We start from the raw sequence: 21,782 nt of genomic DNA on the forward strand, positions 1-21,782 counted from the left end.
CTATCATCAAATCAAAATAGTGGTGGAGGACGTGGAGAAAATGGCCTTCCTAACCCCATGTGGGGTATACTGCTACACCTGCATGCCGTTCGGGTTGCGCAATGCAGGCGCAACCTTCCAGCGGTTGATGCACATCGCTCTGGGGCGACAACTCGGGAGGAACGCTGAAGCTTACGTTGATGACATTGTGGTGAAGACTCGGGAGGCAAGACCCTGATACATGACCTGGAAGAAACCTTCGCGAGCCTCAGCAAAGTGGACCTGCGGCTCAACCCGGAGAAGTGTGTGTTTGGAGTCCCCTCGGGCAAGCTCCTAGGCTTCCTCGTATCACACAGGGGCATTGAGGCTAACCCAGAGAAGGTCAAGGAAGTCGAGGACATGAGCCCGCCAAAGACCCTCAGGGAAATGCAAAAGCTCACCGGGCGCATAACCGCTTTAGGACATTTCATCTCCAAGCTGGGAGAGCGGGCGCTGCCTTTCTTCAAGCTGATGAAGAAGAAAGGCCCCTTCGAATGGACTGAAGAGGCCGACAAAGCATTCCAAGACCTCAAGAGGTACCTTACCAGCCCCCCGGTGATGGTGGCCCCTCGCCCTCGAGAGCCCCTGGTGCTCTTCCTTGCAGCCACCCCTTATTCCGCCAGCGTAGGCCTGGTAGCAGTCCGAAAGGAGCGTCAGGCCTCGGCCGCCGTCGCACTCCCGGCCGAGGCAGAACAGGGCCCGGAAGGCCTCGCAGAGACCATGACCGCAGCAGAGAAAGATCAGCCCCGCCAAGAGAGCGCACCAGGAGCAGAGGAGGCTCCTTCAGGCGACCAAGGACTAAGGGCCGCGCCGCCCCAGGCGGCGCCCCGGCCTCCAGAGGATGCGGGCCGCGCCAGCACCCTCAATCTTGTCGAGCACCCGGTGTACTTCGTCAGTATGGTGCTGCGGGACGCAAGGGCAAGGCACCCAATGCTTCAGAAGCTCCTCCTCACACTGTTGGTAGCCTCGCGCAAGCTGCGGCACTACTTTCAGGGCCATCCCATCAAGGTCGTCTCAGCCTACCCCCTGGAAAGGGTACTCAGGAGCCCCAATTCTGCGGGGAGGGTTGCTGAATGGAACATTGAATTGCAAGCATTCCAGCTAGAATACAGCACTACCAGGGTCATTAAGGGGGATGCGCTCACAGATTTCATGGCAGAATGGACAGAGGCACCAGGGCTCAAACTGGGCGAGGACCGGTCGCTCTCCCCGGGGAGTGAAGCACCGGATGGTTGGGTGATATACTTTGACGGAGCATTCACGCGGCAGGGCGCAGGGGCTAGTGCAGTGCTCATATCCCCCACTCAGGACAAGCTTTACTATGTCGTGCAGCTCTGTTTCCAGCATGGGGAGAAGGTCTCCAACAACATAGCAGAATATGAGGGCCTGATAGCGGGCTTGAGGGCAGCCGTCGCCTTGGGAGTAAAACGAATCACCATCATGGGTGACTCGCAACTCCTCGTCAACTTCTCCAACAAAGTGTACGAGCCAAAGGATGAGCACATGGAAGCGTACCTCACAGAGGTCCGCAAGATGGAGAAACAATTTTGGGGGCTGGAGTTGCAGCATGTGCCTTGCGGTACCAAGCAAGAGGCGGACGACATCGCCAAGAGGGCATCCAGGTGGCTACCTCAGGAGCCTGGCATCTTCGAGGAGCGACTCTTCAAACCCTCGGCGACACTGGCGTTATCAAGCACAGCACAACCTAGGGAGGAACTCCCTCAGCCACCTGCCTCGGGAGCCCCGGCCTGTGGCCCGGCCTCGGGGGCACGCCTACTTCTGGCGTTGGAGCCTCAGGAAGAATGCTGGATGGTAGAATTCAAGGTCTACTTGACGCAAGGGACTCTACCAGAGAAGGAGGAGGACGCGAAGCGCGTGGCACGGCAGGCCACGACCTACAACGTCAAGGATGGGGAGCTCTACCGAAGGTGGCCAAACGACGTGTCCCTGCGTTGCATTCCCAGAGAGCAAGGGAAGGAGCTGCTAGCAGACATACACGATGGAGACTGTGGGCACCACTCATCCTCGCGGACCCTCGTTGGCAAGGCATTTCACAACGGGTTCTACTGGCCCATAGCACTCAACGACGCCGTTGAGCTGGTGAAGGCTTGTGAGGCCTGCCAGTTCCACGCCAAGCAGATCCACCAGCCGGCGGGGGGACTGCAGACCATACCCCTCTCATGGCCGTTCGTAGTTTGGGGGCTAGACATTCTGGGCCCGTTCCCTCGGGCGCCAGGGGGCTACCGCTACATCTACGTCGCCGTGGACAAGTTCACCAAGTGGGGCGAGGTGGAAGCCGTCCGCACCATACCCGCGGGCTCAGCAGTGAAGTTCATCAAGGGCCTCGTGAGCCGATTTGGGGTGCCTAACCGCATTATCACCGACAACGGTTCGCAGTTCACCAACAATCTCTTCAAAACATACTGTGCTAACCTTGGAACACAGATATGCTACGCCTCGGTGGCGCACCCCCGGAGCAACGGCCAGGCTGAGCGAGCCAACACGGAGGTCCTGAGGGGCCCCAAAACCAGGACCTTCAAGAAGAAGCTGGAAGCCTGCGGCAGGGGCTGGTACAACGAGCTCCAATACGTGTTGTGGTCTATCCGCACGACCGCGACCAAGCCGACTGGCGAGACCCCGTTCTTTTTGGTTTATGGAGCTGAAGCCGTTCTCCCTCACGAGGTCAGGCAACGTACCGCACGGGTCCTGGCGTTCGACGAGGCGCAGCAGGACGCCATGCGGGGGACGGATCTCGTGCTGGGGGAGGAGCGCTGTCGAGAAGCCGCGCTACGAGCAGCAAGGTACCAACAAGCACTGGGCGATACCACTGCCGCAACATCCACCCCAGGACTCTTGAGGTAGGGGACCTCGTGCTCAGACGGGTTCTCTCCAGGGAGGGTGTCAGTGTCAAAACCGGCGGATCTCGGGTAGGGGGTCCCGAACTGTGCGTCTAGGCGGATGGTAACAGGAGACAATGGACACGATGTTTTACCCAGGTTCGGGCCCTCTTGATGGAGGTAAAACCCTATGTCCTGCTTGATTGATATTGATGATGTGGGTATTACAAGAGTAGATCTACCACGAGATCAAGGAGGCTAAACCCTAGAAGCTAGCCTATGGTATGATTGTTGTTTTTTCTATGGACTAAAGCCATCCGGTTTATATAGACACCGGAGAGGGCTAGGGTTACACAGAGTAGGTTACAATGGTAGGAGATCTACATATCCGTATTGCCAAGCTTGCCTTCCACGCCAAGGAAAGTCCCATCCGGACACGGGACGAAGTCTTCAATCTTGTATCTTCATAGTCTTGGAGTCCGGCCGATGATGATAGTTCGGCTATTCGGACACCGCCTAGTCCAGAACTCCCTCAGTAGCCTCTGAACCAGGCTTCAATGACGACGAGTCCGGCACGCATATTGTCTTCGGCATTGCAAGGTGGGTTCCTCCTCCATATAATTTATAGAAGATTGTGAACACCACGATAGTGTCCGGCTCTGCAAAATAATTTCCACATACCACCGTAGAGAGAATAATATTTACACAAGTTCAATCTGCTGACGTATTTATGGCGCGACGTCACACCACTACCAAGCCTTTACTCGAATAGTTTTTATTGTACCACCTCAGCATGTTTAGCGAAGCGGTTTCCTTGGCACGTCTTGTCGAAGTAGAGATCGTGTTCCCCTTATTTCCAGGATTCCCATCAATACGGACATGGGTAACCCAACCGCGCCCGTTGCCACGCCCCCTCCATCGAAGGCGGGTTCCAAACGGTCACGGGGACGGCTCTTGGTATTCTTCCTCTTTATAATGAGACCAAGACCCGTTCTTTTTCTTCAACCCTCAATCGAATCTGCCCCTCACCCCGAGTTCCAACACCCAAGGCTCCAGATTCGGGTACTTTCAACCTTCGACAATGTCTGGCTCCGACCTACGAGGCCGGCGGATGCCCTCCTCCGTCACGGAAGAGGACGTGCTCAAGCTGAGAGACGCCATGTACTTGACCTACGAGATTTCGCATAGGTTGCCTGCCCAAGGGCAAGTTATTCCTACTCCCGAGCCCGGGAGAGTGTCGTGTTCGTGTCTCACCTCCGTCGGGGTTTAGGCTTCCCAATGGATCCCTTCGTGAGGGGGCTCATGTTTTACTATGGGCTGGAATTTCACGACTTGGCTTCGGAGTCCATCCTCCACATCTCATCATTCATTGTCGTCTGCGAAGCCTTCCTCCGCACCACCCCTCACTTCGGCTTGTGGCTCAAAACCTTCAACGTGGAGCCGAAGATGATTGCGGGGCGTCAGGCAGAGTGCGGCGGGGCGGTTATAAACAAGAGGGCCGATGCTCCATGGCCCGAGGGCTCTTTTCAGGAGGAGCTCAGTTTGTGGCAACAGGAGTGGTTCTATATCACCGCTCCTAGGGGCAGCAGGCTAAGGCCGCCGCCCGTCGTTCACCCGGGCCCTCCACAACAACTGACGTCATGGGTCAACAAAGGGCTTGACTGGGGGCCGTCCAAAGATGTACCCCTGTTGCAGGGCCGGATTCGAGACCTCCAGGAAGGGGAGATCAATCTGGTCGTAGTGACACAGGTTATGGTAATTCGGCGCCTTCTGCCCTGCAAACGTCGCCCCCTCCGCCTGTGGGAATTTAATCCGGAGGGACCACGAGCTCTCCAACACTTCATGGGTTTGACACCCGCGGAGATGTATGAATTGTTCTTCGGATCACAAGAGATGCGTCCGGACTTGACCGAGGACGCTGGCCTAAGCTGCAATCGCCCGGATACTCAAGTAAGTAGCCCTATGTCTGGACACATTGTCCATTTATTTATCATGGGTTTGCCTTTTAACCAGCTATCCCTTGAACAGGAGTGGATAGCGCAAGCAAAATTGATACGGTGTCCGGCCCCCCTCCCTGAGACCACGCCGGATCCTGTGCTAATAAAAATGTTGGAGGTTGCACATTCGGAGGAGGGCAAAGGGGGGCACAGGGAAACTACCACCTCTGCGAAGGAGGCTTTCAGTAAGGGGGGAATCGAGAGTCCGTCCCTCCAGTGGGAGAAGAGGACCGCTTCCGAAGACCCGGAGGCCAAGGCCTCGAAGCGGGGAAGGAAATCACCGGAAGGTCCCGTGCCGGGAAGAGCCCCGGCCGCACAGTCTCCCCAAAGGAATCAGCCCTCCAGCGAGCCATAAGTAAAAAGGGGGGGTTGTAATAGGGGACATCCCTACTTTATTTCTAAGGTTAACCGAAGTTTTCACCTTGTAGTTCGGATCTCGGCCCTTCTCAGCAGAGCTCATCTTCGGGGGACCTTCATCCGGAGATGATGGAGAGCGAAACGCCTCCATCTGCCGCCCCGTCGGGCAAGGCGGACGACCCCGAGGTGTCGTCATGGAGGGTCTCCCCGAGTCCGGCGGGGCCGGGGAGTTCGGCACCCACTGGAGTACGGCCGGTGGAGCTGCGGAATTTGCTCGAGAGGGCGTTTATCTCAGAAGATCACCGCAAATTAATGAGTGTGGTGATTGAAAGGATCTCATCCGCCGAAAGTGGGTTGTATGAGGCCGCTGGAAGTTTGCTAACGGGGTTTGAGGTACGCAAAAAATGACATACCTTTTGACGGTTTTGCACATGGAGTGCGCCCTGTATAGATAGTAGCCCCTGGGACTTGGTATGCTGTTGAAAGTGACAGCGTGCCGAGGATCATAATCTCAGTTATACAATGTCGCCTTACCTATGCAGGTGGTGGAACAATTGGTGGCCAGCCGGACTGATGGAGCTGCCGAATTGAAGCGGCAACTCGACGTTGCGGATGCGGACATCGCGCTGGTCAATAAACGACTTGACGAGTCACAAGGTAAGTGGTTGCTCCGCGGTCACCGAGTAAGGGAACGGATGCCCGTTCCTTACAATTTGTATGGTTGATGCAGATGGTGCTGGTGCTGTGGAAGACCTTCGAGCCGAGCTTGCTCGAGCCAAGGAGCAAGTCAGGAAAAGTGATGCGGCTGCCTCGAAGGCAGCGGAAGAGCTAAAAGCCGAAAAGGCTGTTCACTGCCAAAGCAGGGAAGAGATGGCCGGAATGGCCGTGAAATTAAAAGATGCTACTGACCGCTATGAGGTTCTTGAAAGAGGACGCCAAGCGGAGCAAGAGGACCTGAAGAAAGCCGCCGCCGAAGTCAAGGATGCCCGTAGTGCGATGCGGGCTATGAAGGAGGAACTGCGTCAGGCCGGAGACATTGCGGCTAGAAAGCCCTTTCTACTGCGTAGGAAGTTCACGGATCCGAAGTATGCTCAGTTGGGCCAATTGTGTGGTGCGGAGGGTCCTTATCTGGATTTGGCGGTGAGTGCGGCGGACACAGTCATGCATTTCTGAAGCCAGAAGGATCACGAAATGGAAGAGCTTTTCTGGTCTCAATTCCATAGTCCGGAGCGTCCACTTCCGTTGACTGATCGGTTGGTGGAGTGGGCTGAGCTGAATAGGTTGTCCGGACTTGCCATGACGGATGTGGTGGCTCATCTGTGGCCAGAAAGGCCCAAGCCGGAGAGTTATTTTGGCTTGTTGCAGCAATTCCTTGGGGCGGTGCCACATATCGAGGCGATGCAGCGGTCGACATGCATAGAGGGTGCACGGATGGCTCTTGCCCGTGTTAAGACATACTGGGCGGAGATGGATGCCACCGCTGTTGCATCCCGGGGTTCGGACAAAAGCCGATTACCCGCCGAGCACTATTTTGAGGAAGTCCTGCAGGGCGCTCGTTTAATAGAGTCACAGTGCTCGAAAAATGTTATGTTCAAATGATGTGTATGATTTGTGGGATCATGTTTATAATTTAACAGCTTTTTATACTTGTGCGTTCAAGTATTGAACTATCTCCTGTGCGGCCGTATATGTATGTATAACCTAAAAGATGGCTGTCTTTGGCTTCAGCCCCCACGCACATGGTGCGGGGGTGTTTGCAAAAGAAAGGCGCTTTTTCACACTTGATCCAACGTCTTGGTCCTTTGAAGGAGGTGATAGCATAGCAAACTAGGCAACCGGACTATAATGCTTTATCACTTTCACTTAGCCATAGGAGCTCGAAGGTGGGGCTACGATATAGCCCCTAGAGGCACCGCGCTCTCCGAACTCGGGGCGCGTATGTGCCTAACTGGGAAGTGGTCCTTCGTCAAAGCGGAGGAATTCTAAACATTCCAGTAGTCGATCGAGTGGTTGACCAGTCTCTCGCTATATCATGACAGTCAGTTTTCGGCTTTCTCTACTGAGGTGCTCGCCCGGCCGAACCGGGGCACAATCGCAGTAGTTCTCCTGGTGCCGCGTTAGCCGATGGAGCGGAACGTAAGGCAGCAAAACACAGGAGCCGGGCAAACCCAACATTTGACCAAAGACATGATTCGGAGCTGATGCATATAAGGCCTAACTCGAGACGCCGAACACTCCCTGAGGTATTCGGTCTTTATGATACCGGGCAGAACAATGCCCTAAGCCCCTAGTGTCTAGGTACGGGAGAGAACTTCTGACGCGGCCGATGCCAAAATGCCAGCCTCCTCCTCGGTTATCGTAGGAAACCGGGGGATGTGTATCAACAAGAGACAGTAAGAAAGGTTTACGCAGGGTTTTAATCTGAAAAGAATCCTTGCAACGGGTCCCTGCTGCACGTCTGCCCCTGTGTCTCCGTTGTGCTGTATCCTGGATGGGTGTAGCACGTGCTTCATCTGTAAAAGAGAAGAACTTAGTTTGGAAAAATATCGTGCAGAAGATGTATTTAAAATAAAGTATGATAAAGTTGAGCTTTATTGGCTCTCATTGTTTATACGTGCAGCCCCTGGTTAAGAGGTATGCGGCTGGGAAGCCCCTTGTTTGTTTATGCCGGACTCGCCGAACCGTGTCCGAGGTCTGAATGACCTGTTTTTTAGGGGCTTTGACCGGCAAGGTCGGATTAGTGTGCGGCTGTCAAAGCAGTCTCACGTTTTCCATGGTCGAGGAACACTCAGGGTTACCTTTTAATGAGATTGTGCCGCATGGACCAGGCATTTTAAGCGTAAGAGACGCGTAATGCGGTATTGCGTTAAAGCGGGCGAAAGCTTCGCGTCCCAGTAGTGCTTGATGGCTACTTTTGAATGGGGCGATATGAAAAATGAGCTTTTCGCGACGGAGGTTGTCGGATGAACCGAACGCGACCTCTAGTGTTACAGAGCCTGTACAATTGACGTAAAGGCCAGGCGTCAGTCCTTTGAAGGAAGTGCTGCTATGGTGAATTTTGGTAGGGTCTATCCCCATTCTGCGGATGGTGTCCCGGTATAGCAGGTTTATATCGCTGCCGCCATCCATTAGGACTTGTGTGAATTGTAGTTCGTCTATTATGGGATCCAATACCAAAGCGGTCCCTCCTGCATTTCGAATACTTCTGGAGTAATCCTGATGGTCGAAAGTAATTAGTTTAAACATCCAATTTCGGGACTCTGCTGGGGTGGACCGTGCGGCACGCGTTTTAGCAGGTGCCGCACTATTTTTTCTTGTTATCACATGAAGTGAGTTTAGTTTTTTGACTTCTAGTGGGAAAGTCTTCTGTTTTCCGGCGTGCTGCTTGTGGGGTTCATCGTCGTCTTCGCTTGGTGTGTCGAGCCCCTTGTGTTCGGCGTTAAGTCGGCCGGACTGCTTGAAGACCCAACAATCTCTGTGGGTATGGTTTGCAGGCTTCCCGGGGGTACTATGTATTTGACATATCCTATCCAAGATTTTGTTTAGGTTGGATAGCTCATCACTGTTGTCCTTAAGAGGCAGTGTTTTATTATTCGGCCGAGAGCTTTTGAATCCGGCGTTGACCGCCGTGCTATTTGGGCCATTTTCCTTATTCCGGTGCTGATCTTTTCTGCGTCGTGATTTCCCGTTTCCATCCCTGACCTGGGATGTACTCGGGTCGCTGGTGCTGCATCTTGCCAGCCAGCTATCTTCCCCCGCGCAAAAGCGGGTCATGAGGCTTGTTAGTGTGGCCATTGTTCTTGGTTTTTCCTGGCCGAGGTGTCTGGCGAGCCATTCGTCTCGGACGTTATGCTTAAAGGCTGCTAAGGCTTCGGCGTTCGGACAGTCGACTATATGGTTCTTTTTGGTGAGGAACCTATTCCAGAATTTGCGTGCTGACTCTCCGGGCTGTTGAGTTATGTGACTTAGATCGTCTGCATCCGGAGGGCGGACATAAGTCCCCTGAAAATTTGCTCGAAATGCATCCTCGAGCTCTTCCCAACTTGCAATGGTGTTTTCCGGGAGGCTTTTGAGCCAATGCCGAACATTCAACATCTCCGAAGATTTTACCCCTCAACAAGGCCCGGTGCATGTGAAGAAGGCGAATGCCTGTGAAGTTGCTGTGTTTTGGAAAAGGCCCGGTGCCTGTGAAGAAGGCGAATGCCTGTGAAGTTGCTGCGTTTTGGAAAAGGCCCGGTGCCTGTGAAGAAGGCGAATGCCTGTGAAGTTGCTGCGTTTGGGAAAAGGCCTGGTGCATGTGAAGAAGGCAAACACCTGTGAAGCTCGCCGCCCGTTACACTCTCACGTAATAATGAGTGGGGATGTACACGCCCCGGAGTCTCCAGAGTGCCGCCCTCGAGCCTCGGGGGCTCCCGCCCATGCCCAGTGGCAGCACTTAGCTCCGCGCTGGTGAGAAGACGTCGAAGACTAGATTAGGTGCCGGACGCGGCGTTTTTCATTTGCTTTCTACAGTTGGCTTGTTTGTTCCTATTTGAAGTTTTATTGAAGCTGTTACCGTTTCTAGCTCATGACCCTTCGTCCATTTCACTTGTTTGCTTCGTTTTCTCTCGCACAAGTCTCACGAGGGAGGAACACGGGCACCCTCGCGAGTGTTTTCTGCCCTAGTGGTTTGGAACTTCCCTATATGAGTCCGCTGCGGGAGCACCCCTCCCAGTCCGTGCCCCACGGGCATAGCGACACGATCACGGGACCTGGGTTGGTCGTCCCGGCTACCAAGGCTGGAGACTACCCCTACTGACTAACCCTTGCAGGACATAAGGCGCACGGTGAGGCCCTAGCCTCAGGAGGCGAAGACCACGATGAGCTTCCCCCAAGCTAAGTAATTTCCACACATAAACACGCGGAACGAAAACATAGCGCAGAAACAGTAGAAACAACGCGATAATTAAACAGCAACAGTCCAACACGCCCGTCATCAACTCACCAGACTACCTTCTTTTTGCGCAGGGATGGAAGAAAAGCAAAATGGGCGTGACTTGCCCGGCATCAACTCTCGGCAAGGGCTCGTACTGCCTCCGGAGCTCAGCTGGATTCCATCTCCCGCTCCATCGAGGCACGGTGGCGGGCCGACCCGCTACCCTCTCCCAGGCGGGCGCGACAACAAGGGGGCTGGTCACGACCACCGCTGGAGGAGCTGTCGTCCGATGGGGAGTCACCAAAGCTTGGCGGGCCTCAGGCACTGTTGCCCGCGTGCCTCCCACCACCTTCATCTCGATCAACGCCGGGGCTGGGTGCATGGCCGCGGTCATCGTCTTCGGGGCAGCATCCAGCGCGGTGGCCGTCCTCCCCGAACACCCTCACGTAGTGGGTGGCATCGCCGTCGAACTTGAAGTGTAGAGTGCACCGTCGGCTCAGGCCGCGCGGGCGGGCAAATGTTTGCTAGCCGCGGGTTAGGGCTGCCTCCCCGGCGGTGGAGACCTCCAGCGTAGCCCAGGAGGCCCTGCTGCAACAACCATCCGCCTGAATCCAAAGGCCGCCCGGGGCACCAGCCAGAAGTTCACCTACAAAGAAGCGGGGGAGGTGGAGCCAGGTGCCAGTCGGGTCTGCCGACCACACGACGAACTCCGGAAGCACCTCCGCCAAGCGGGAACGCGGCGCAACTGCGGCGTACCTCTTGTTGGTAGCCGGGCGCCCACCGTCGCGCAGAGGACTGCTTCCACGACCACGAGAAGCCGCAGCGGGGGCCGTAGGGTGCTTGCGAGGGCGGCCCCAGCCACGCTTGGTCGGAGGCGAGCCAGGCCCTTCCTGGTGAGCCTTTCCTTTCTCCACAGCCGAGAACCTCTTCGGCGGAGCCATGGGGACGACGAGCGGCCGGGAAGAAGAAGGGGAGTAGCAGGAAGGGATGGACTAGAAGGGCTCGCGCCGTTCCATACATATAGCCGGGGGAGGCCAACCGCCGGCCTCCACGATCACAGGTAATCATGACCCGTTTTGCATGCAGGGACTTGTCAAGTCGTGCGGTTGCTGAGGCGTTGTGGGGAAACAGGGACGCCCACGTCCAATCAACCGCCATGCAGCGCCCAAGGCCACAGGCTATTGGGGCCCGCGGCGCTTCGCACTTGCCCCTTCGCTTCTCTGCTAAGCCAAGTCCAGACGCGCCTTGGGCCCGGGGGCTACTGTCGGCATTCTGGGAACGGGGGTACCCAGACTTACCTGCCTGCGGCCTGCGGCGTGGCTCAAGGAGTGGCCCAGTATGGCCCATCGTCATCGACACAAGCTCAAGACCCTCGCGAGGGGCCAAGCCTCGCGGGGCCGACGACAGGGAGCCTCCTCAGGCACGGCCTCGTCAGGCTGGCTCGCAAGGAGGCGGAGAGATCAAGGCGGGGTACCTCACGAGGTGCCCGTGATGCAAGCCATGACGACCGAAGCTAGACGGGCACCGGCCTGCGCAGAGTCCTTGTTTCCTCTTTGGTGCAAAGGGGGCAAGCGCATGCAAGGGTATCAAGCAAAGGCAGCCATTTCGGTGCAACAAGACCAAGACCAGCAGAACGGCGGGATGGAGGTCATCGTGGAGCCCAAGCCGGCGTCATCATCAGAGCCTTTGGCAGGCGAGGACCAACTTTAGTCAGGATAAGTGTACTAGATGTTCCCCTTCAAAATGGCCAATTGTTGGCGCCCTTCACTCTCAATATTTGGCAAGAGAACCAGGGCCTTGCTCTATAAATAGGACTAGCCACTCTCAAGAGAAGGGGGATGAAAAGAAGAACAGTCGAACCTTAGCGAGAACCACCCACACAAGAACACCCCTCGCGAGGCTGTTCTTCCTTTGTATTGTTCATCATCAGCCCCTGAGGCAATCCACCACAGCACAAACTAGAGTAGGGTACTACACCACAATGGTGGCCCGAACTAGTATAAACCTCGTGCCCCTTGTGTTGTTCTTCGTGTAGTTTAGATCCTTTGCAAGGCGACGAGACGTGGGTAGGTAGGAGGTGTGATCTCCGCGCGCACCCCAGAGTTCGAACCTTGAGGGTCTGCCGGAACCCGAAATCCGACACGTACCACCAATCGCGGCAAGTGGGGAATGAGCAGGTTCTACCAGGCAAGTGGGGAGGCGCAAAGTTTATTGCCTTTATAAATAGATAAGGCCCCTTCTCCTTTACCCACGCCTTCTCCTTCTGCTTGTCCATTCCCTTTCACTAGAGCCCTTTGCGCCCAAGCGTCCGTCTTCTCCACCAAAAGAGGTTCTCCGAAAATGCCCGGATCCGGATCAGGAAGCAAATGGATGGCCTCTACCATCTAGGAGAAGGATATCAAAAGGCTTCGGGAGGCCTGGTACCTGGCCAAGAAAATCGGCCACCATCTTCCAACGGCGGGACAGATCGTCCCTACTCCGGAGTCCCACGAGAGGGTTGTGTTCCTCCCTCACTTTGTCCGCGGGCTCGGGTTTCCCCTTCACCCATTTGTTTGCGGCATCATGTATTATTACGGGATTGATTTTTATGATCTGTCCCCTAACTCTTTCCTCAACATCTCGACCTTTATTGTCGTGTGTGAGGCCTTTCTCCGTATTTGGCCACACTTCGGCTTATGGTTGAAGATCTTCAACGTGAAGCCCAAGGTGGTGAATGGCGAGTACACCGAGTGCGGAGGCACCATGGTGAGCAAGATGCCCAAGGTCACATGGCCGACAGGCACCTTCAATGATTCTGTCAAGGAGTAGCAGCAGTAGCGGTTCTACATCGCTGAGCCGCGCGGCAAAAAATGGACCGCTACTCCCGAATTCAGATCCGGGGCCCCCTTGTGGCTCACGTCCTGGCCCAAGAAGGTCCTGAACTGGTCCTCATCTAATGAACTGTTGGTGCTCCAAACGCGCGTCAAGGGTATGGTAGACAAGGACATCAAGCTCGTCAATGTAGTCCAGGCGATGTTAGTTCGCCTGGTTCTTCCTTGCCAACACCGGACCTGTAATTTGTGGGAGTATGACTCGACCGAGCACCAGACCCTGCGGGAGCTCTACGGCTCCTCGCACAAGGATATCTAGAAGGTGCTCTTCAAGTCCGGCAAATCGTGGCCGGACTCCGCCGAGGATCGTGGGTATCAACTATCCCGCCCCACAAGTCCGGTAAGTCATCGCTATGTTTTGTCCATCCATGTTTAGCTGGCATATCCCGAGGAAGATGCTTTATCATGCTTTACACAATTACCCCAGTGATGGACGGAGAAGGCAGGGCGGATACATTGTCCGGCCCCGCTACCAGAAGAACCCGCAGGACCACTTCTGACGAAGATGCTGGTCCCAGCGCCTTACAAGGCTCCAAAGAAAGAGGCCTTCAAGGAGGCCAAGGAGACTAGGAACGGCCTTCGTCGCCGCGGTGCTTCAGACACAAAATCCGAAGATTCCAACGCCCATCCTTCCTCCGAAGATGACGAGGAGGAAGAAGATGAGTCCCCCATGGGGGGAGGAAAAAAAGGACGGCCTCCTCATCATTGGAGGCCGAATTGCCTAAGAGGGGAAAGACCCCCCTTCCAGAGGCGTCCACCACGGCTACCGATAGCAGCCCGGAGTGGGATCCCAGGGCCTAGCCCCTGGTAAACTCGTGAGTACACAAAATCCGAACACGCCTATGCATCGAGGATCATTAAGGCATAATTTTTTAACTTGTGCCACACTTTTTGCAGCCCGGCGAGGTCTCGCACCGAACAGTCCTTGTCGGAGGACTCGTTGAGGTCAGATGCCCTAGAGAGTGAGACACCTCCAAAGGCCCCTTCCGCGAAGCCTGGGCATGACACCGAGGTGTCATCCCAGAAGGACCCAGACCAGGGAGGGCATACCTCAGGGGCCGGATACACAGGAGCGAAGGCTCCCGTGAGCGTCGACGGCGGGGGTGATATTGAATTCGACCCACAGCCGGACACAGTCTCGGAGACCTTTGAGGTTCCATGATCTGGCAGGCAGCCCCCCTTTACTGGAGGGGGAAGCCTGCTTCGCCAACCACCTCTACCCAACCAGAGGTGCGGGGTAGCCTATCAACGACGCTAAAGAGTGCTTCCATCATCGATGAACATCGCGCCCGTATGGGTGCGGTGATTGAGAAGATTTGGTCCGCTGAGAGTGGACTGAATGAATCCTGCATCAGCCTTATAAAAGGCTTTGAGGTGTGTTTTATGAGATTTTGAAGATTGTCATAGTATGGATAGTAGCCCCTGATACGCTGTCTGGTGAGAGAAAGAACCGGACAGAGGATCAAATTTCGGTTCATAGGAGACTCACTTAATGACATATATCTCTTTCTTTATAAACAGGTGTCTGTAGCGACTGCCGCCTCTCATGCTGCGGAAGTAATCGGACTGAAGCAGAGTCTGGAGCGGGCCGAAGAAGAACTTGGCCGAGTGAAGAAGCAGTTGGAGGACAATCAAGGTATGCCGAAACCTTGTTAATTGTAGCACAAATGGGTAGGCGTGTCTGATGATAGTATTTGTATTGTGCACTCTAGGGGCGAATGTTGAAATTGAGGCGCTTCAGAAGGCTGTGGCCGAAGCCGAAAAGAAGGCAGCCGCAGAGCAGGCCCTTCGTGAGAAGCACGAGGCCACGGTCCTTGGAGCCAAATGAGAGCTCGCAGAGGCCGTAAAGAAAAGCGAGACTTTGGAGCAGAGTCTATCGGGGAAAGAATCCGAACTCGCCCAAGCTCTCCAAGCCGCAAATGATGCTCGGGAGGAAGCCCAAGGTGCTCTGAAGGACATTCAGGAGGCGAGACAGATTGCGGCTAGTAAGGCTTTTTCTTATTCAAGGTGTTTATTATGTAATGACATGAGAAGTTCAAGGTGGCGAATTGAATTCTTATTTCTCCAGGGGCATTTGCAGAGCTACCACACAGCATATCTGACGCTGCTCAATTCTATCAGGATGAGGAGAAGAAGACTGCAGAAAAGCTCTTCTGGTCGCAGTATTTGGCGCCGAATTATCCGGTGTCATTTGTCGATCAACTGAAGCAGCTGATCGAACTGCACAAGGCGGCCGAACTAGCCATAAAGGACTTAGTTGTCCGGCTATGGCCCGTCGAGCCAATTCCCAGCAGCTACTTTGGGCTCGTGAAGCGGATTGTGAGTGCTTGCCCTCGGCTCGAAGTCATTAAGCGGTTTGTTTGTATAGAAGGTGCACGAATGGCGTTTGCCCGTGCGAAGGTGAACTGGGGGAAGCTTGACGCTGAAAAGTTGATGACTAAGGGACCGCCAGAGGGGAAGGAGCACCGCAAGCCCGAACTGTATTATGATAGTGTCCTGAAAGGAGCCCGCCTTGTGGCAGAGCAATGCACCAAAGACATTGTATTTCAATGAAGACAGTCATGCTATCCTTTGTAAGGCGGAACAAAGTCACTTTCATTATGTGTTGTCTGTTATGTGAAAGTTTTTCCTCCTGTGCGGCCGTTATATATTAATCCTGAGAGTTGGTCAGTGGTCGGCCTCTGCCCCCACGTAGAAAGTACGGGGGTGTTTGGGATAAACCTGAACACTCTTGATCCCATTTTTGGGTCCTTGAAGGAGGTGTTCAGCACAACGAACCAGGCAATCAGGCTATAGGGCTTTATCACTCTCACTTAGCCATAGGAGTTGAGGTAAGGTAGGCTCAGCCCCTGGTGTTCGGAAGACCGCACGAGGGGCTCTATCAGCACCTGATCGGAAGACTGATCCATTGCATGCTGCATTGGTTATGGCATTATGCGGAATAAATCCTTAAAGATTTTACAACCTCTTGAATAGCTGACCAGCTCTTGCCCTATCATGACAGTCAGTTTTCGGCTTTCTCTACTGAGGTGCTCGTCCGGAAGAACCGAGACACAACCGCAGTAGTTCTCCCAGTGCTACCTTAGCCAATATAGCGGAATGTAAGGTACCAAAACATGTGAGCCGGGCAAACCCAACTATTGACCCAAGACATGATTCGGAGCTGATGCATATAATGCTATAAGTTCGGGGTGCCGAGCGACCGAGAAGGTGGTCGGACTTTGATACCATAGTGCAGGTATAATGAAGCCCCTGGCGTAGCAAGGCATGACACGATGTACGGATGCCATTATGACGAAAGGTGTCAATGAGAAATGATAGCAGATAAGCGTCATATAACTCTACATGGTGTATTTGATGTTTATAAAGAAAAGGAGGCATGACGGCTAACCTGCTTAGACCGGGTGGAGGGGAGCTGTGTGCGAATCCGAATTATATCCGGATTATCTTCGAGGGGGGGGGGGATGTCGAAATATTCCCCCTTTGCGTGTCCGAGCTGATCCCATGCTGCCAGTCCTGTTTTGCGCAAAAGCGAACTTGTAAAGAAAACGCTAGGGACATTTGTGTGCCATGGAGCAATTGAACAGCAGGGTGTGGCCCTTCCCAACTTATGCCGGAGTCTTTGATTGAGCCCTGGTCGAGCCGAGCTATCACGTCGTGAAGTAGTTAGGATTCCTTTGTCGGAGTCCGGGAGTTTGGCTATCGAATCAGAGTTCGATTAAAAGGCACAACTCGCTGCTTCTGTCGTTAAAGTGGCGGTAAAGTCTTTAGCGCCGAGGTCGAGTTCGGCCTTGCCCATAATTGTGATCACGTCACGTGGACCCTGTATTGTAAGCTTGCCATAGGCGTAGTGTGATACCGTGTTGAACGCGGCTCGCCCCAGTAGTGCATAATAGTTACTGCCTGGGGGGATAATGTCGAAGACTAACTCTTCGGCATGGTGATTGTTTGGTGATCCGAAGACTACCTCCAATGTGGTGGAGCTTATACGACTGGCCTTTCCACTTGGAATGACACCTTGAAAGGATGTTTTTAGTGGGTTTGATCCTCGAGCGATCAATATCTATCTGGCGCACTGTGTCCTGGTGCAGGAAGTTTGAACTGCTGCCTCCGCCCATAGGGGCTTGTGTGAGGTGGAACCCGCAAACTATTGGGTCAAGGATAAGTGTGACCGAATTGCCCTGGTTGATATTGGCCGAACGGTTTATACGATCGAACATGATCGGCCATATTTTATATGGTGGGGCGACTCACTTTGTTGAGTCGACGTCCCGAAGAGTGCGCGTCCGTTCCCATTTGGGGATGTGGATGGTGTTTGTCATGTTCACCGTTTTGGTTTGCGGAAGAGATTTCTTTTGCCCTCTACTGTTTGATGGTCTGGGCTCCTCGTCGTCTTCATCGCTTGGAGGACCTTCTCCTTGTTTTCAGCGCCTGACCTGCCGGCTTGTTTGAGGACCCAGCATTCTCTATTAGTATGATTGGTTGCCGTTCCTGGGGTACCGTGAATTTGACATGGGCGGTCAAGTATGCGGTTCAGGCCGGATGGGCCCGAATTGCTCTTTTGAATTGTCTTTTTCTATTGACCAGACTGAGAGCCACGGAATCCGGCATTGACTGCCGTATCTTGGGCATCATCATTGTTCTTGTGACGCTTATGTTTGTTGCGTCGGGATTGGAAGATGCTATCTCTGGCCTTTGATGTGCCAGGATTGTCTGCTGTATTGTTGTTATGAGTCAACCAGCTATCTCCGCCCGCACAAAAGCGGGTCATGATTGTCGTGAGGGCTGGCATGGATTTTGGCTTATCTTGGCCGAGGTGTCAGGCGAGCCATTCGTCGCAGATATTATGCTTAAAGGCCGCTAGGGCTTCGGCATCCGGACAGTCGATGATTTGGTTCTTTTTAGTTAGGAACCGAGTCCAGAATTTCCTGGCTGACTCTCCGGGCTATTGGATTATGTGACTTAGGTCATCAGTGTTCCGTAGTCGCACGTAAGTGCTCTGGAAGTTGTCGCGGAACGCGTCTTCCAGGTTCTCCCAACTGCCCATGGAGTTTGCCGGCAGGCTGCTTAGCCAATGTCGAGCCGGTCCTTTGATCTTAAGCAGGAGATATTTGATGGCATGTAGATCATCGTCGTGGGCCATGTGAATGTGGAGGAGGAAATCTTCAATCCATACCGCGGGGTCTGTTGTGCCATCGTATGATTCGATATTTACAGGTTTAAACCTTTCTAGGAATTCATTATCCATTACTTCCTTAGTGAAGCAGAGGGGGTGTTCGGCGCCTCTATGCCGGGCTATGTCATGATGCAGTTCAAATAAGTCTGGTCTGCTGTGTTTGGCCCGACCGGATTTTTTGTTAGTATATCCGACATGATGGTCATCATCACGTGTTGTGGCGCGCCCCCGCGATCCATAGATTGGTCTTGGCTGTCCTGCTTTGTTTTCCAGTATGTCTCGCAGGTCTTGCATGTAGCCCCTAGCCGTATTGTGTTGACGGCGGGGTGCGGGCTGGTGCTCGGGCTTTAGTGCCTCCTCCTCGAGTTCAGGTAGTAACATGCGCTTTGGGTAACTTCCGGTTGGGCGCTCAAGTCCGTATTCCTCGGCTGCCAGGACTTCAGTCCATCTGTCTGTCAGCAGATCTTGATCAGCTTGGAGCTGCTGCTTCTTCTTCTTCAGGCTTCTTGCAGTGGCTATAAGTCGGCGCTTGAAACGCTCCTGCTCGACGGGATCCTCGGGCACGACAAATTCATCGTCGCCGAGGCTCACCTCGTCTTCGGAGAGGGGCATATAGTTGTCATCCTCCAAGTCTCCGTCTGTCGCCTGTTCATCTGGGCTAGCTTGCCCGTCCTCCTGTTCGGCCTGCTCGAAGTTAGGCTGATCGGGGTTGCATTCGTCTTCGGCACCATCCGGATTGCTGTTGTCTCTTGTGCCGATATTGCTATGGCGGGGCTTGGAGCGGTGCCGATGACGCCCATGCTTTGATTGCTTCCCTAAGGGGTTATCCTCTGTTGCCTCATCGCCATTATTTTCTTTGGGGGTGTCCACCATATATATATATATATATATATATATATATATATATATATATATATATATATATATATATCATATGAAGAGGTGGCTATCCAGCGCCCTGTGGGCGGTGTTTCCTGTTCTTCTCCTGCATCGTTGTCCATACCATCGATGTCTTCGGAGTCGAAGTCGAGCACGTCGGTCAAATCATTGACAGTGGCTATTAAGTGGGTGGTGGGTGGGTAACGAATTTCTTCGTCATCCGCTTCCCACTCGAGCCAGATATAGTTTGGCCAAGAGTCTCCTGACAAAGAGAGAGACCTTAATGAATTTAGCACATCACCGAGGGGTGAGTGCTGAAGGATGTCTGCGGCAGTGAATTCCATAATCGGTGCCCAATCCGATTCGATGGGCACGGATGCACGCAGTTCGGACCCTGAAGCCGGAGACGAGTCCGGGGGTTCGGAGACACAGATTTCCTTAGAGGCGAAGTTTGTGTTCAGCTCCAAAGCCGATGAGTGTGTGGCTTCCGCGGCGGGGTCCATCCACCCGTTCTTGGATTGCGTGATTTGGTCTAGATTGAAGTCCGGAGCTGCAGCAGGTGCGATGCCCTGAACACGGTCCGATGGCAGATCTAAGTCATGCTCGTCGTGGCCGTCCGGCGCTCCTGACGCGGGCCCGAATGCGTCGAAGATCAAGTCTCTGCGGACGTCGGCCATGTAGTTAAGATTTCCGAACCTGACCTGATGGCCAGGGGCATAGCTGTCGATCTGCTCCAGATGGCCAAGCGAGTTGGCCCGCAATGCAAAGCCGCCGAACACGAAGATTTGTTCGGGCAGAAAAGTCTCACCCTGGACCATATTGTTGACGATTGAAGGAGCCATCAAACCTTGCAGCGATGACACAGAGAAACTCTCAATGAAAGCACCAATGTCGGTGTCAAAACCGACGGATCTTGGGTAGGGGGTCCCGAACTATGCGTCTAAGGTTAATGGTAACAAGAGGCTGGGGACACGAGTTTTACCCAGGTTCGGGCCCTCTCGATGGAGGTAATACCCTACTTCCTGCTTGATTGATCTTGATGATATGAGTATTACAAGAGTTGATCTACCACGAGATCGTAGAGGCTTAACCCTAGAAGCTAGCCTATGATTATGATTGATGTTGTCCTACGGACTAAACCCTCTGGTTTATATAGACACCGGAGGGGGCTAGGGTTACACAGAGTCAGTTACAGAGTAGGAGATCTATCATCTGAATCACCAAGCTTGCCTTCCATGCAAAGGAGAGTCCCATCCGGACACGGGACGTAGTCTTCAATCTTGTATCTCCATAGTCCAACAGTCCGGCCAAAGTATATAGTCCGACTGTCCGGATACCCCCTAATCCAGGACTCCCTCAGTCATCTCGTCTGATCTTATACCGCAATGCACTGCATACCGGACATGCGCTCAAATACTCGTACGCACCATGGTACAGGATGCAGTCATTAGGGAATGCATGTATCTTCCGGAGCTCCAATCCTAGAGGGCATACAACCTTCTTTGCTGCATATGTACTGTCGAGCAATTCGTTATCCTTTGGAAGCTTCTTCTTCAATATTTTCAATAGCTTCTCAAATCCTTTGTCAGGCACACCATTCTCTGTCTTCCACTACAACAATTCCAGTACGGTACCGAGCTTTGTGTTGCCATCTTCGCAATTGGGGTACAAACCTTTTTTGTGATCCTCTAACATGCGATCGAAAGCTTCTCCTTTTGACTTTCGCACTATCTCCTTGCATCAACAATGACCCGACAGAGATCATCATCGGGCACATCGTCTGGTTCCTCTTGATCTTCAATAGCTTCCCTAGTTGCAGCATGATCGTATTCAGGGGGCACATAGTTTTCATCGTCCTCTTCTTCTTTGATGTCTTCCATCATAACCCCTATTTCTCCGTGCTTGGTCCAAACATTATAGTGTGGCATGAAACCCTTATAAAGCAAGTGGGTGTGAAGGGTTTTCAAGTCAGAGTAAGACTTCGTATTCCCACATATAGGGCATGGACAACACATAAAACCATTCTGCTTGTTTGCCTCAGCCACTTCAAGAAAATTATGCACGCCCTTAATGTACTCAGAGGTGTGTCTGTCACCGTACATCCATTACCGGTTCATCTGTGTGCATTATATATAATTAAGTGTGTCAAAAACCATTACAGAACATCATGAATAGATAATTAAGTGACCAAATTAATAGAAGTTCATCATCACATTAAAACCAAAGTACATACATAGTTCTCATTGAACAACATATAGCTCTCCAGAGCATCTAATTAAACCATACATTGAAACTATGTAAAACATTTCAATGCGAAAACAAATGCGATCATAATCGCAACTAAGGTAACAATTGATCCAACGACATAATGATACCAAGTCTCGGTATGAATGTCATATTTTCTAATCTTTCTAATCTTCAGCGCATTGCATCCATCTTGATCTTGTGATCATCGACGACATCCGCAACATGCAACTCCAATATCATCTTCTCCTCCTCAATTTTTTTTATTTTTTTCCTTCAAGTAATTATTTTCTTCTTCAACTAAATTTAACCTCTCGACAATAGGGTCAGTAGGAATTTCCGGTTCACATACCTCCTAGGTAAATAAAATCTATGTCACGTTGGTAGGCATTATTGTCATGAACAATAAATGAACCAAATAGTTATAAAATATAATATATACCACATCCAAATCATAGACAGGACGAGGGCTGATGGGGGCGGATACCA

At 53.1% G+C, this 21,782-nt stretch overlaps 1 protein-coding gene across 1 annotated transcript in view; it reads left to right on the plus strand.

Annotated features, from left to right (window-relative positions):
• The first annotated feature begins 576 nt into the window (after positions 1–576).
• LOC123158248 (ESX-1 secretion-associated protein EspI) overlaps positions 577–21,782 on the plus strand; it is a 101,665-nt gene continuing 80,459 nt past the window's right edge. Inside the window, exon 1 of the mRNA XM_044576314.1 lies at positions 577–909. Coding sequence (XP_044432249.1) covers positions 577–909 — 333 coding nt within the window. The remainder of the gene's footprint in view (positions 910–21,782) is intronic.

The sequence above is a fragment of the Triticum aestivum genome, chromosome 7B, assembly GCF_018294505.1.
Source record: "Triticum aestivum cultivar Chinese Spring chromosome 7B, IWGSC CS RefSeq v2.1, whole genome shotgun sequence".
Taxonomy (NCBI): domain Eukaryota; kingdom Viridiplantae; phylum Streptophyta; class Magnoliopsida; order Poales; family Poaceae; genus Triticum; species Triticum aestivum.